The sequence below is a fragment of the Mugil cephalus genome, chromosome 9 (assembly GCF_022458985.1).
Source record: "Mugil cephalus isolate CIBA_MC_2020 chromosome 9, CIBA_Mcephalus_1.1, whole genome shotgun sequence".
Lineage (NCBI taxonomy): Eukaryota > Metazoa > Chordata > Actinopteri > Mugiliformes > Mugilidae > Mugil > Mugil cephalus.
Genome location: NC_061778.1, coordinates 6,746,924 through 6,762,417, shown reverse-complemented (window position 1 = coordinate 6,762,417; position 15,494 = coordinate 6,746,924). Strand labels below are relative to the sequence as shown.

The 15,494-nt window shown below is 42.7% G+C and overlaps 1 protein-coding gene across 2 annotated transcripts in view; it reads left to right on the top strand.

Moving 5' to 3' along the window:
- The window catches only part of stard13b (StAR-related lipid transfer (START) domain containing 13b), a 58,044-nt gene extending 44,610 nt beyond the window's left edge, over positions 1-13,434 (top strand). For both annotated transcript variants that reach the window (XM_047594310.1, XM_047594311.1), the window contains 13 exons: positions 4,040-4,111; positions 5,172-5,253; positions 6,948-7,011; positions 7,729-9,095; positions 9,197-9,367; positions 9,494-9,653; positions 10,369-10,567; positions 10,711-10,924; positions 11,364-11,478; positions 11,582-11,803; positions 11,902-12,119; positions 12,232-12,408; positions 12,551-13,434. In XM_047594310.1, the coding sequence (XP_047450266.1) occupies positions 4,040-4,111; positions 5,172-5,253; positions 6,948-7,011; positions 7,729-9,095; positions 9,197-9,367; positions 9,494-9,653; positions 10,369-10,567; positions 10,711-10,924; positions 11,364-11,478; positions 11,582-11,803; positions 11,902-12,119; positions 12,232-12,408; positions 12,551-12,668 (3,179 nt within the window). In that variant the 3' untranslated portion in view covers positions 12,669-13,434. The remainder of the gene's footprint in view (positions 1-4,039; positions 4,112-5,171; positions 5,254-6,947; positions 7,012-7,728; positions 9,096-9,196; positions 9,368-9,493; positions 9,654-10,368; positions 10,568-10,710; positions 10,925-11,363; positions 11,479-11,581; positions 11,804-11,901; positions 12,120-12,231; positions 12,409-12,550) is intronic.
- The last annotated feature ends 2,060 nt before the right edge of the window (positions 13,435-15,494 follow it).

Genomic DNA, 15,494 nt, shown 5'->3' with positions numbered 1-15,494 from the left:
TGTGGTTTTGGGGGGCGACTGGTAGAGGGGGGCAATGTGTGTTTCCCCTGGCTGTCTGTCTAGTCTTAGCTGACTGCTCATGGTGAGTGGGTGTCTGTGTGCAATTAGCATCATAAAGGGGGAAGAGAGGCCTCTATTCCATGCCTCCCAGCGTGACGACACCTTCCAGTGGAATCTTTTTTTTTTTTTTTTTCCATATCGCTGGCTCTGTTTCTGTTCCTCCAGGTGTTCGCGCAGACAATCTCGATGCTCAGTTGCAGTCTGACTTGTCTGGCTGATTCATTCCGCGGCAGCAGAATGTGGGGGAGGAAAGAGCAGACGTGCTCCTGTGAGTCCGCGCAGTTAATACTTATGCTATTTTTTTATAGGGTGATTTTAAAAGGTCTGATACGTGCCTGAGTGTATTTACCGTTAAATGGTTTATTAAGGCGACTAAAGTGGATTGTCCGACGTCACTGGGTCTGCACTCAGCCCCTGGCAGCGGTAGATCAGAGGAGGAAACGGCAGAACGTCACAGAGTGAGGCGTGCGCCGTGGAAGCGGAGTGCATCTGGAATCCTACTCACATGATCGGACATTATGGATGGATATTATATCCTTACGTAATCACAGATCCGCGGAAAACCCGGATAATTTAAAGTGCCTGTATCCGTACTACTGTAGCTAATAGATTTTCCACTAATATACATTCAACGCCTCCAAACCCCGTGTCTTCTCGGACTGGATTTATTAGATTGTCATCATATGCTGTTTTTATTTTGAACTCAAGTTTAAGATAAGTTTAATACAATCACTTCAGCCATATTTTCATTCATGATATTTAAGAAAATGTTTTCAGGTGCTCTTGAGACAACAGCTCTTTATTTGGTGTCAACTGACACACAGCCGCCGTCTCAGATGACACAGGTCACACTATTGGTCCCATTCAGTAACTCCGGCCTCAGACAAAGAGGCTGAGACAGAGGGGAAACAGACGCCTGTGATCATCACTGTGATGATGTTAGCGCGGAGCCTTGTGAGCTTGCGAGCGCCTCGGCATGATTCACCCGCTCCTGATTGCTGACACTTTATGTCATGGTTTTCCCCCCTGACTCCAGCTGCCCACGTTTTTTCCATTTCATTCATCCGCTGGAACAACATCTGCACTCCTCGAAAAACCGCACGTCCCCTTTGTTTATTTAAGTTAAAATATTCCCACAGAAATTTTAACACTTCTCGGGTGACGTCTTGAGAAATCTGACCTCAGGTAATGTGGCCAAAATGACAAAAAAGGAGAGAAATTTAGAAGTGGTAGTAAGTTTTTTTGTTAAGTTTAAATGTAAAATCTTGAACTGTAATAGAGCTGAAGTTTGACTGCTGCTTATATCTTTGCCAAAAATGTGCTGAGTGGGGTATAAAAGAGTTGTCGTGGGCAGTGCCGGGAAGGAGGGTCGGGCACAAGGAGCTGAAGGGGAGGAATAAGGAGGGAGGGGAGGGGAGGGGAGGGGGGGGGGGGGAACATTTGGGAGTCTGCCACAGAAAGGGGTGGGTTGGTGGAGAGATTTAGTGTCGGGACAGGCACATGGTGGTTGGGGGTAGATGGAAAGAGAAAGGGGGAAAGAGGGAGCCGTGGATCCGAGTTCAAACTGCAAGCTGTGTTCAGAGGGAGAGGGAGCAGGAATGTGGCTCAGCGTGGGAATGAAGATGCTCCGACATGCCGAGAGACACCCTTAAGTCTTGATGGATATATGAAGAACTCGGGCTGTATGATGAAAATATCCCGTGAGTACGCGATAATTAGTTACCGGAAGGAAACTGCGGTGTTGTAGGATTCTTAGGTTATTGGAGATGAGATTTTATTAAGGCCTCCGCTTTGGTGAGAGTGATAGTTTGTTTTTATCTCCAATAATTCTGGCTGTATGAATCTGGTTATTTCCAAAAAGAACGTGAGAGGAGGGGGGGATTGTCTGTAAATATTTAATGAAACACAGGAATGTAATTCGTCCCTTCAAGCTGTCATAACGTTTCACTGCGCCCAACTCAAGGACTACCCGAGCGCGCCACATCTTCCTATGTTTTGTTACATATCATATCTAAGATTGCGCCACCAGTGTTCTCAGTAGTGAGCGTCGCATACAGCGAATTGTAAATGTGTGGAAAAAAAAAAAGTTTGCCATAGATACTTTAACCCTACACAGCTCTCGCCGTTCTGGGCCATTGTGCAACAGTCACACTGGGGTTCGTCTCTTTGTGAAACCGTAACTCTATACTGTACACAGCTTTAAAGCTATGGGTTGTAGAGAGCAAACAAGTTCTCATTCTTTGGCACCGTGCCCGCCTAGCCCTTTATCCACAAGAGATTTCCTTAGAGAGAGGATGAGAGGACAGAATGTCTCGGTGTCGTGTTGCAGAATGCCAAACAGAGAGGAATTCCCAGCTCACGTTACTTGCTCCCAGTGGTCCAACCTGCGGCTGTGGGACACAAGGGGACCTGGCAGCGCTCTCGCTCACTATGCGCCGCAGTTGAATAACGCAGGGATTGATATTATCCACCTGGGAGGGAAGCCTTTCTGAACAGAAAACCTTTAGCTCCCGCTGATACAGGTGGGAAACGAGGCAGAGCGGCTACATTCACATGTTGACTTAACTTCTGGCGAAGGGCGTACACAGCAGACCTTTTTTTTTTTTTTTTGTCATCCAAGGACGCAGGGAACTGTTAATATTTATTCAGTCTGAAAGACCAAAGTCGCTTTTCATTGATTTCTGGGTGACACGGACAGAAAGCACGGCGGCGCGGGTGAGTCGTGGGTCAGCAGTTCGGAAAAATAGCGGCATCTTCACTTGCCAGGATGTAGTGGCCGTAATTACGCAGTATTGTGTGATGAATGGCCCCGGCTCATGTTTCAGCTGCAGTCACTGTGTCAGGCGCAGACAGCGACTGGAACTGAGACCTCAGATGTGTGATGGGAGGGTTGTTTGTCACCCGTGGCTGCTGCAGCTTTTGCATTTGTTTTTGTTGACACTCGTCGCGATACAGAGATTATTTACATCATGGAAACCTTGTTAAACTACTGACACGTGTTTGGGGGAAGTTTGGATTTAAAAGACTAGAACTGATAAGAATATATTGTTGGATTTAAAGTCTGTTTTTATGTTAAATAATTTAGGTAATTTTTTCCATATTCACTGGCGCTGTTATGTGTAACTCAGTAATGTAGCTATAGAGTAAAGGCTTTGGATAAAAAAAAGTTTATTATTGCTCTTTAAGATAAGACCTTTAGTCATGGCTGTAATAATTCCTTGTTAAAAGAATAACACATGAGGAAAATAGTTTCCCACAGCCTCTTAAAGCACACTTTATCACCAAACCAACAGTTTAAAATTCAAAGACATACAATATAAATACAGAAACCAACCAATAACCACATTTGTAACTAGAAACAGTTCATCTCTCATAATTGTTCTATAACATGGTGGGAATCTGTCTCATAGTTTAACACTCAGTTCCAGATTACTGGTGAAATACAGCGTTTAAGTGCCTCTTCTCTTTCTTTTATGTTTTCATCAAACATCATCATATGTTTCGTTCCTTAACGTAAAGCTGGTTTCGTTCTGTAGCACCAGTGTGTCAGACTCCGTGTCTCACGGAGGCGGTAAATGGCACCCGACTCTATTAGCATTAATGGAAAGGCGCCAACGGTCTGTTTCCTTTCCTTCTCATCAGAGGCTCCGCAGCCTGCAGACGGCTCACCCCGTAGGTCACCAGGAACAGTTTATGATCAGTGAGTCCACTGGAAACGTGTTTGCTTGCTTGGACTTTATAAGGGAGGCACGAGATCAGTTTACCCTGATCTTTATTTCCTTAACATGCGGTTTATACATGACACATGAGGTTTCCGCAGAACCACTTGTGTGTGTCCGGTCTGCCTTACAGAAGGTGCAGAGGGGATTTTTTAAATGTTTAATTTAATGAAAATGAAAATGAAATTACTTGATGTGGTTGAGTTTCACTTTTTTTTCCCCATCGCTGTTCCTAAACCTCATCATTTCTTTTATTCCAGAAATTGAGGCGAAAGAGGCGTGTGACTGGCTGCGGGCAGCAGGTTTTCCCCAGTACGCTCAGCTCTTTGAAGGTAATAAAAGCACTCAGTAAACTCCCACACACATTCATCACAGAAAGGGGAGGGGAGGTGATGTTTGGTTAGAAGATAGGGATTAATGAAGCAGCACGCTATTTAAACAGTCCTGTAATAAACCAAAAAATAAAAAAAAAAAAAAGCATTTTTATTTTCGATCTGTTGTGAAATGAAACACAGTTATAGCTTCAATGTGGGCTTTTCAAGATGACAACTGAATAATGGTACGCAGTGTCATCTGGTCTGTCCCCGACACTGCGCACAAAACCATGTATTCATGCGCCGCACAGCGAGCCTCATTTATGCAACTGTTCTCAGGAAGCCTCGGAGCTATGGCTCCAGTCAGACCCCTAGACACCACAAAACAAGTGGAACATCAGCTGCTTTTAACGTCTAATCTCTTCCAAGCAACGATTACAACATAAACATGTCTTTTGTGTTTAAAGACTGAAGTCATGGGAAGAAAGAAGGTTTTTTTTTTTTTTTTTTTATCAGAGCTTAAAGTAGCTCTACTCCCACAGATCTTTGCTTCGAAGCCAGACGTTTGATGTGGTCTGGTGCAATATATTTGTTTTCTGGCAGATAGTAACAAAACTCCGGCGCTCATAATGCTGTCGGAGTGTTCATTAAAAATGAAAGCCCTCCATATATCCGAATGTCCCCCTTTTAAAGAACAGGCTGAGCCTTGTTGAGGCCTGAGCGCTCACCGCAGCTTCTGTTTTTCATAAGAAGTTAACAACTTCACATGAACGCAGTGGAATTTGGTCTCTAAAGTTACGTAAGAGGAAGCCCATACCCAGAGCAAGACGTAATGCCAACACAAGCCTGAGCGCTGTTATTTGGGCAAATTCTGCCTGTTCTCATTAGCATCACATACAAAACAAGTTTGATGGTCTCCCAGCCTTCAGTGTACTTCTGGAAAGAATGTGGTTTCCAGATCTTTCGTTCCATTTGTTCTATTCATGAGCACTGTCTATAGAACAATATCAAGTGGAATTTCAACGCTGCCGCACAAAAACTCCCAATTTTTATGTTTTTTTTCCTTTTTTTTCATCAGATTCCCAGTTCCCCATTGACATTACTCCTGTGAAAAGAGATCATGACTTCCTGGACAAAGATCTCGTGGAACCTTTGTGCAGGTAATTCAGTGCCAGACACACTTTTGTTTCCCAGAGGAAGTCAAACTAGTGTAAAGCTTGAAGATAAAGGCTCATGCTAATAAGAGCAAAATATTATGTCAATATTTATTTTATTTTTTTCACGGACCAGAATCTGAAACGCATTTACATTTATTAAAGTATTAAATCAATAAATGAGTCCGTAAATATTTAATATTGTAATTTAATAAAGACTTTATTGCAAGGGCACTGATGAAAATCTCCCTCTCCATGTGACACTTTAGAAATATTGCATGCGTGTTGTTGTTCCTAATTAGCCAGGAAAATAAAAGTGCGCAAACAACTGGTGGCTCCACATCGCGTGCTTGTGCGCCGGGCAAGGCGGCTCATGTGCTTTTTTTTTTTTTTTTTTTTTTTCCAAGCCAACATGAAAACAGCACTTCAGCTACCCCGGTAACTACGGCAACCAGCCCAAGAGGGGAGCGGGAGGAGCATTAGGGGTGCCATGCGTGGCTCAATATACTGTGTCTCTAAACAACCCTAAAGCGACTCATCTAAATTCCTAAACTAGCCAGGGGATAAATGGAAGACAATAGGAAACAGTTCCACCTCCAACGTGATTTTGTCCATGACTTCCCAGCATCTCTATGGCAACACAAGGATGGCTTTATAGTCAGTTACGCCACCAGAGTCTTGCGTGCAAAAACAAATACCTCCCTGCCTACTTTGGGTGATCAAACTGAAACTGATAGTATTTCATACATTTTCTTTCACTGCTCTCTCTGATCCTCGCCTAACCAGCCTCCTTTTTTAAGCAACCGCATTCAAAGCTCTTTAGGTCCGCGGAATAAGGGCCCCCCAGCTTAGAAATCCTCTCTTCAACTGGGTCTCACTATCTACATTAACAATCATGGGAACGTCTTGTTTGACTTACCCCGATCCTCCTCCGCCCGAGGTCATTTACTGTCACAGAACAATACCGTCAGTCAGTTAAAAAAAGACTGTTAGCCGCATGTGGAGCCGCTAAAGCTTGTGATTATCTTGCCGCAAATTTGTTTATTTTTGTCTAAAGCCAGCGCTCCGTTGAGCTGCAGCGTTATGCCGTCATCTTTTCCTCGTGCTATTGTTGGTCCATGCACAGTTCCAGTTGGCGCGCGGGCAACGGCAGTAAACTCGACTAAACACATGCTCAAAGCCTTAGTGTGTTTGTCACCGATAATAAAAATGTTCCACTCATTCTATAGACGTGAGTTTATGTAAAATATGAGTTTAAGCTCGATGATTTATTTCCAAAGAAAATAGTGGAGTCAAGACAGAAAAAATACTAACAAACTACATGAAACTTGTAATAAGTGTGAAATGGCACCAAAGACAGGTTCTGAATGATGCCTGTGATTAGATGTGTTCAACGTTAAGTTCACCTTTCTTCAACCTACTGCAGACGACCCTTCTGGCCACAATTGCTTAGATCCTATTCTGAGAGAAAGGGAACAGAACAACGGACAATTACCGGCGTTCATTAGGTTTAGGATATTATGGTACGGACAAACTCTGCTTCCCCCTGGGTCTGGCTGTACATCCAGAGCAGACGCTCATCAGATTAACTCTTAAACAGCAAACAGAAGGGGATCTATTTCTGGTTCGCTCATTAGAAGACCATCGCGGTGTTTTCTCTTGTTCATTAAGAACGTTTTTCTTCCGTTCTCTGCTTTCAGACGACTCAACACTCTGAACAAGTGCGCATCTATGAAACTTGACGTGAATCTTCCAAAGAAGAAGGTAAGAGCTGAATCTTTCACTTTTAAGATTAATGACTGAACGAAAAAATTCAACAGTGTGATGCTAAACTATATGTATTCTGGGACACACACACAATTCATTGTCTTCATAAGAAATGGTATTCTCCTACAAAGAAGTTATGTTTACCTCCTGCGTAACACAAATATAACCTTTCAGTCTCTTTAACCGAACAATCTATGATATTTAATATTGAACCACGACAACATTCATGCTTTTTATTCCTTTTTATTTGTTCCCACTTTGAAATTTACCTTCCCGACACGCAGTAATATATTTTTTTCCTGCCTTGGATCTATTCATGGAAAAGTTTTCATCTCAAGGGAAACACTTGCTGCCGTGAAAGACTTGGCATATTGCGTAATGTTATTAATTCTGTGCAAACTCCAACTGCTTCCTGGCCCTGCGCTCTGCGCTCTGCGGCGTAGATGTGCGATGTTATGTATAATCTTGCAAGCACGATGCTGTGAGTCATTTTTCCATTCACCAAACAAAGAGAAGAAAAATGTGCAAATGAACTCCAGGTCATTTTTATGTGTGTCTATCTTATCTAACCGGATGAGCAGCGTGTAGCAAATCTATTTAAGCATATGTGTTTTTAGTGTTATTGTCATTATTAGTATTTTAATGCTTTTGAGAGGCTGAGATAGAGAGATTTATACCTCAAAGTAATTGATGTAATTATCGGTGTTCCCTCAGAGTGAAGACTCTGATGAAGAAGACCTGTTTGCTATCAGTGACAAATGGACCTTTGAGCTGAGCAGCCGGCGTTGGTCCAGGTTACAGGATATTGACTGTCTGCTAGGAAACCACAGAGACGGTCAGACATCCAGGGACGGCGTTCCTCTGAGAACCACCACCAGCAGCGAGAGCGTCCTCACGGACCTCAGCGAGCCTGAGGTCTCGTCATTGCACAGTGAGAGCAGCGGCGGCAGCGGTCACAGGGGCCTCAGCACTGAAGACTCCGACTGCTCCAACCGCACCTGCTCCGATTCCGCAGCAATGCCAGACTCTACTTCCATCACAATGCCTCACGTCCCCAAAGAGTTTACCAGCTACAGCTCGCTGTCTCACAAGCACGGCAAGACGGGCCGCACGCGTGCCAAAGACTTCCTGAAGCGCATGGAGATGCTGAGCTCCGGGGGAACGCTGGGAAGGAGCCGTAAACCGCTGGTCATCAGCTCTCCTGTGCTGCAGCAGGAGGCGCGGGCGCTGAAGATGCTGCAGTGTGTCGACATCATAAACGGAGACGGCGGGGCTCCGGAAGCGCTGGGCTCCGGCAAAGCTCCACCGTCCCAGTCCAGCAGTGAAGGAAGCAGCCATTCAAGCGGCAGCACCGTCAGCACACCCAGCCTGAAAGAGCGCAAGCATCACCGAGCGGACCACAAGCGCAGTGGCATGTATCTGGAGGACATGGACATCTTCTCGGGCACCCAGGTGAATAAAATCGCAGAGCAAAACCGCAGAAATGAATTCTGCTCCCATGAAGACCTTGTGGTCCACATTCCCAAAGATCACAAGCCGGGAACCTTCCCGAAAGCACTGTCCATAGAGAGCCTCTCGCCAACCAATGGGGGCTCCATTAATTGGCACACTGGCAGCATGCACCTGGACTCCCCGCTGATTTCACACAGGAATGACAGCAGGCCAGTCACCCAGTGCTGCTCCAGGGGCAGCCGCATCAGCGTGTACGATAACGTGCCGGGCTCACATCTTTACGCCAGCACTGGAGACCTCATAGACCTGGAGAAAGAGGACCTGTTTCCTCATCTGGATGATATCCTGCTGCATGTTAATGGTCTACAGCAGATAGTGGACCACTGGTCACAGAATGTTTTACCTGGAGGAGAAGGGGTGCACCAGGTGGACAGTCAGAAGGACGGCACGGTAGGCCTCCAGTCATCTAGTCAGATCACGTTGGACTTTGAAGGGAATTCGGTCACAGAAAGCCAGACTATACCTACTGATGGGGACAGAGATAAAGTATCACTTGCTGAGACAGAATCTACGAGGCTCAGGGAAAGGAGGGACTCCGGAGTTGGTGCCTCACTCACAAGACCTAATAGGTAACAGTCATGGATCCGCCCTTGGCTCAAATACTAACATATTTAAAGATACAGTTTTTTGACGTTATGTTTTCTTTGTGTTTCCTTTTTTATGCCGCTAGGCTACGATGGCCCAGCTTTCAAATATCTAATCGCATAAGTCACTCGGTGGCATCCCTGCAGATTACAAACCAGTCTGCAGGCCAGCTGAGTTTATTACAGAAGTTTTCTCTACTGCGTCTAACTGCAATCATGGAGAAGTACTCCATGTCCAACAAGCATGGCTGGACTTGGTGAGTCTTATTTATAGTGTATTTATTTCAACCCATATTTGCCCAAATGTATCTGTTTTTCCATTACAGTGTGGTATTGTTGTGCTGGTATTTGTAGAGAAAGTTCTCAAACATATTGTCTTCTAGGTCTGTGCCAAAGTTCATGAAGAGAATGAAGGTACCGGATTATAAGGACAAGAATGTGTTCGGAGTGCCCCTCATAGTGCATGTACAGCGTTCAGGACAGCCTTTGCCTCTCGGCCTACAGCAAGCACTGCGGTACCTGAGGAGCCAGTGTCTTGACCAGGTCAGAAACAGCATACATACTCTACATACATACTCTGCATCTGAATGTAATTATAAGGCAGTGATGGGCTGCCAAAGAAAAGAGGCCCGCACAACAGAATAACATATGAAACATGCAAATTATTTATTGGATACATATGATCTGTTTGGATATTTACCGAATACAAAAAGTTTTGTGGGGTGAATTCCTCCTCACTACAAGAACAGCAGACATGTGTGCACAGTTATGCACAGGACAAACCGTTTGCACGTTCTTTTGAAACATGTTAAATATAGAACACACAATTTCTATGAGCAAAATTGCTTAGAGGTTTGATAAATCGCTTTGTGTGTGCTAAATTGATATATTTGCATTTTCTACTCCCAGCACACACAAAATTCCGTGTAAATGCCCCATGTTGCATATTCATTGAGGCAAACATGCTATTTTGCACTTTTGATAGCAACCCTTAGCACACACTGTTGGTGAATCAGTTTGTACGTTTTTTTTTGTGAATGAGTTTGCACACATTTTTATTCACGCAAACCTTTTGTGTATTTGGCCCTAATTCTGCACAACTTTTATTCTAATATGTGATGTAAGCAGTGGTTGAGTTTATTTCATGTATTATGTGATGTAAGCTTTCAGAGCACAAGTTGCATCAGGTCTGCTGAGCGTGTGTTTACTGGAACTGGTGATGCCGTCTCGCTAACATCAGCGCCTGTTTTGCTTCCAGGTGGGTCTCTTTCGCAAATCAGGGGTGAAGTCTCGGATTCAAGCTTTGAGGCAGTTAAATGAAAGCTCTCCAGACAATGTGAACTATGAGGACCAGTCGGCGTACGATGTGGCCGACATGGTGAAGCAGTTTTTCAGGGATTTACCTGAACCTCTTCTCACCAGCAAGCTGGGGGAGACCTTCCTCCACATCTACCAGTGTAAGTACAGGATGTCTGCTTTAACTTGTCTTTATTAGCATGTAAATGTTATTTTATTGTCTCACTTCTTCCTGTTTTTTTAAACTTTTGTCGCTACTTTTCAAAGCAGAAACGGTAAAAAATCCTTTCTGTCACATTTACAGATGTGCCGAAGGACCAGAGGTTGCAAGCTGTCCAGGCAGCCATCATGTTGATGTCGGACGAAAACCGAGAGGTGCTGCAGACCTTGCTCTGTTTCCTCAGTGATGTCACATCCTCGGTGGAGGAGAACCAGATGACACCCATGAACATTGCGGTGTGCCTGGCACCCTCTCTCTTCCATCTGAACATACTGAAGAAGGACAATCTCTCACCAAGGTAATGTTTATCCTCTGGTGTCTTGTATCACAGTGAGCTTAGCATCAGTGCTTTTCAGTCAGCCACACTGCCTTCCAAGTCACAGAACATCAATGCATTCTATTAACTCCTGCATAATTATCCTCACCTACGACTCCATAAAGAAAAGCATAAAATGGGTTATAGAGTGAACTCAGCCCTCGGGGGAGTACTAGATTACTCTCTTTCTGGGTCACTTTTAAAAGGACATGGCATTCTTTTTAAAGCTTAATGTTTTATGAGATCATGCTGTGTACAAACAAAGCCGAGCTCTCTAATTTACCATGTTGAGATTGTTGCTAAAGGGATCAAAGGGGTTTCCTGCAGAGGGGAAGACGGGTTTATATGCTGTGTTCTGTGAGGATGTTGACCTGAAGACTCTGCTTTGGCCTAATGGGTTTTCTTTCCCCGTAATGTGCAGGGCCATGCAGAAGAAGTACTCCACGGGCAGACCAGACCAGAAGGATCTGAATGAAAATTTGGCAGCAACACAGGGCCTGGCTCATATGATAATAGAGTGCAATCGTCTCTTTGAGGTACAGACACTTGAAGTTGATATTCTGGGAGAATTTCTTGATGCAACATCCACTCTGTTTATTTGCTGTCAGTCTTACCTCACGTTTTTTACTGACCCGTTAGATCCCTCATGAGATGGTTACTCAGTCACGTAATTCATACGTGGAGGCTGATCTGCATGCACCAACGATTGATGAGCTGTGCAAGCAGCTGGAAGAAGATGATGGAACATACCAAACACATATGGAGGGGAGGCTGCAGAACCTGCTCAAAGAGGCCCGGGAAAAGTCCAAATACTGGGTTTCATGCAGCAGCTCTGATAACACAGAACTTTTTTATAAGAAGGTTAGTGCATCGAAACAAAAAGAACGAATGGTATCAGCCATGTTCTACGATGTATTTTAGATTATTAAATAAACATGATGTCTTTGTATGTCACCCAGGTGGGAGATGGGAACCCTTTGAGACGTTGGAGAGTATCTGTGGAGGTGGAAGCGCCACCATCTGTAGTGTTGAACCGGGTGTTGCGAGAGCGCCACCTGTGGGATATGGACCTGCTTCAGTGGAAAGTGTGCGAGACGTTGGACAAGCAGACAGAGGTGTTTCAGTATGTCCTCAGTCGCATGCCCCCTCATCCCAGCAGGGACTTTGTGGTTCTCAGGTGAGTGGTGATAAAAAAAGACTAAAGAGCACATCAGCTATTTCATTTTGAGTGGCCATATTACATTTTCTTTAAGAGCACATATTTAACTTGTTTTTTTTTTTAATCCAAGGTCATGGAGGACAGACTTGCCCAAAGGTGCCTGCTCCCTGGTTTCTGTGTCTATAGAGCATGAGGATTATTCTCCTATAGGAGCGGTACGAGCTATTGTCCTGGAGTCCAACTACCTACTAGAGCCCTGTGGTTCAGGAAAATCCAGACTAACCCACATCTGCAGAGTGGACTTGAAGTGAGTGCTATAACAAATGATTCACAAATTATGAAAATAAAATAAGGCAGTGCATTTTATATGTGGTTCCAATTCTAATATTACTTTCTGAAGCTTTTTGCATGCATGCGCCAGTGTATTCAATATACTCCTTTGGTTTCAGGGGAAGGGCTCCGGATTGGTACAACAAAGCCTTTGGCCACCTTTGCGCTGCAGAAGCTGCTCGGATCCGCAACTCCTTTCAGCCACTAATCACTGACGGCCCGGAGACCAAAATCTAAATAATCTTTGCCGGTTGTGTCTGCTCAGCCTTGAGATCAAAAATGAGCCTTTGAGTCACTGCTGACGGGCAGACACAAGAGCGTATACAAGACCCCAGAGCTAAAGCACAGTTTATTGTTTGTTTTTCCGTGTGCAAATAATTTTAAATTCTTTTGTACTTGCACAATGACAAAAGAGGACATCTTATAGGTGCTGAACATAATTATTCATTGGGAAATTAATCATCCTGCCAATGTCCTTTACATTAGGATTTTATTCACCTTTACATTGCTAAGCCTGTATGTTATAATAAGTATTATCGTTAATAATATTATTGTTACTATAATCTAAAAATGTCTACGACATTCAAGCTCTTAAATGCTTCTGGGAAGCATGCATATTCAGATTTAAAGCTATAATTATTAAGATGTACACTTGAGTGTCTGTATATATGTGTGTGAATATCCTGTAAATGCAATCAAATGTACATACTGTATATATGTGAAGGGGTAAATAGTACATATGTTAATTTCCTATATATTAATTCGTTCACCGTGTCATCCTTCCTGTAATACACATGGTACAAAATTGTAAGCTGGTTTTACTTTGCTTCAGTATTGCCATTTTGGAATGAGTGTAATTTTATTGAACTTTGACCTCACAGTGCTTGTGAAATGAATGACTTAAGGTGTAACCTGATCACACCTGCTTTAGGGTACTGGATTGTGCAGTCAGGTACAAGAGACATAATTTTTTTAAATAAAACTATCAAAGTTATAAAATGCATATGTGCACTGAGTCTAGTATTTATTATGGACAATCAATACCAATATATTTCAATAACTAGTACTCATGTTCATACCATGCAAAACTTGGAGCTGACATGAAACATGTACTCCTCTAATTTGGGAGAGGGGGGACATCTGCTGGCCATTTGGAAAGAACGATGACTGGAAGAAGACCACAAGGGAGGATATCTTATTGGCATATTCTTATTTTAATGTAAATATAAAAAAAAATCCAAATGTGAATGGATACTAATGCAACCTTTCCTTATAAATAGCAAGGGAAAGTAAAAAAACAAAAAACTAAAGCTAAAGATGGAAATCTGGTTAATTGTCCTATTTGTCCACTAGATGGCTCATTCTGATCAATAGAATTTCCTGCAGCAGTATTTTAGTGCCCTGGTATTATAACAATTAAACTCCAAGAATGTTATTTATATCTGTTACAATATTTAATGGGGGAATGGAACATGTCAGTGATAATGGGGTGACCATTAATTGCAGGATTCCACACTTATTTTTCTGAGATATAATTAGATGCCGCATGTGAATTTGCAGCCATGATATTGAAAGCAATGATTTACCAAAATCATAAATTAATACAGTGCTGCAGTGCTGCTGTGGCGGACCTCGCAGAAATAGTAATGGCTTGAAAATCAACAAATCTTTGAGTGCAGTTATTTATTCCTCTGATTCAGATCCCTATATATATATAAATATATGAGGTGTGAGTGTACGGATGTCAAACCCCCTCCACTGACCTCTTTTCAGAGTCCTCGCTGGAGCTGGTCTCAACAGGCTTTAGAAGGGCTGGATGGACTGGTGGTGCGCTGACATCCTCATAATTCCTGGAGTTGCCAAAAGAGCAATATCAGACACACTGCTACTCTATGTGGGGACAACAGAATAAACACTGTACAACAAATGCCATACTTGAACACAGTCTGTAAACTAAGTACTCAGTTGCTTTAAAGTCTAAAGATATAGCGCTCTGAGAAAACATCTACAGCAACACGTTACACCACAGTGAGTCAAAAGCGTACTCACAAGATACAGTCATATTTAATTCATGCACAAGGAGGCGAAATAACCAGAATGCCACTTGTTTTGCATTGATTTACTGCAAAATAAAACACGCTTCGGGTATAGCTGTATTAAGCCTGACATTATTTCTACCTCTTCTGAAGTCATGCTGATATAGATCAGCTTAATGAGGTCATGAAATGCAAGCTCAGCTTCTTGCTGTCAGTCAGGACGGTGGACAGAACTGTTTCCAAGTTTTCAGCATCAGCCTTTTTATATAACAACCGGAGTAAATAGAAAGTATTAAAAAAATGTATTCGTATATCTGAATCTATCCACATTTTTTTAAAATAATTCACGAAAACTAGAATACTTTCTACCTTTGACGTTGTATCTGTATTATTCAGTCCTCTTGTTTGTCTCATAAAACATTAAGAAAAACAATAAACCAATAATTTCTACAACATGTGACCTTGGCTAGGTGTGTTAACAAGGAGACCGCGCACCAACACAACAGGAACAGACCTTGTAGGTATCACTTTTGTTGTTAATCTCAGGGTAACATAATTTATATTGGCTTGCATAGATGAATATCCAGGGTCACCTCTGTGCCTCACAGGCTGATCAATGAGCCGAATACACCTGGAGGTAAAACTATAATGAAACTACCACGCATTTATATTAAAAAGGACGAAATTATAATATAATAATAATGAAGATAAAAGTTAGAAGGTTACACGTGTACATGCTCACAACGTTTAACCTTTAATAAACCAATTATCATCAACACTATTTACCAAGCCACCTGTATCGGTTTTAATGTAATTTCTGATTGGACAGCAAGCTAATCTCTTCTAGCTAATATAATATAGCCAATTACATTCATCAAGCATGGAGCCATCATTAATTTTATTAGCAACACCTGTGTTATTGTTTTTTTTTTATACTGAATGAATAAACATAGAACAAACAACATATGAACGTGAGTACTTACATTTCTCACTTATCTTTATATAAGATATATTTTTGTCATTTACA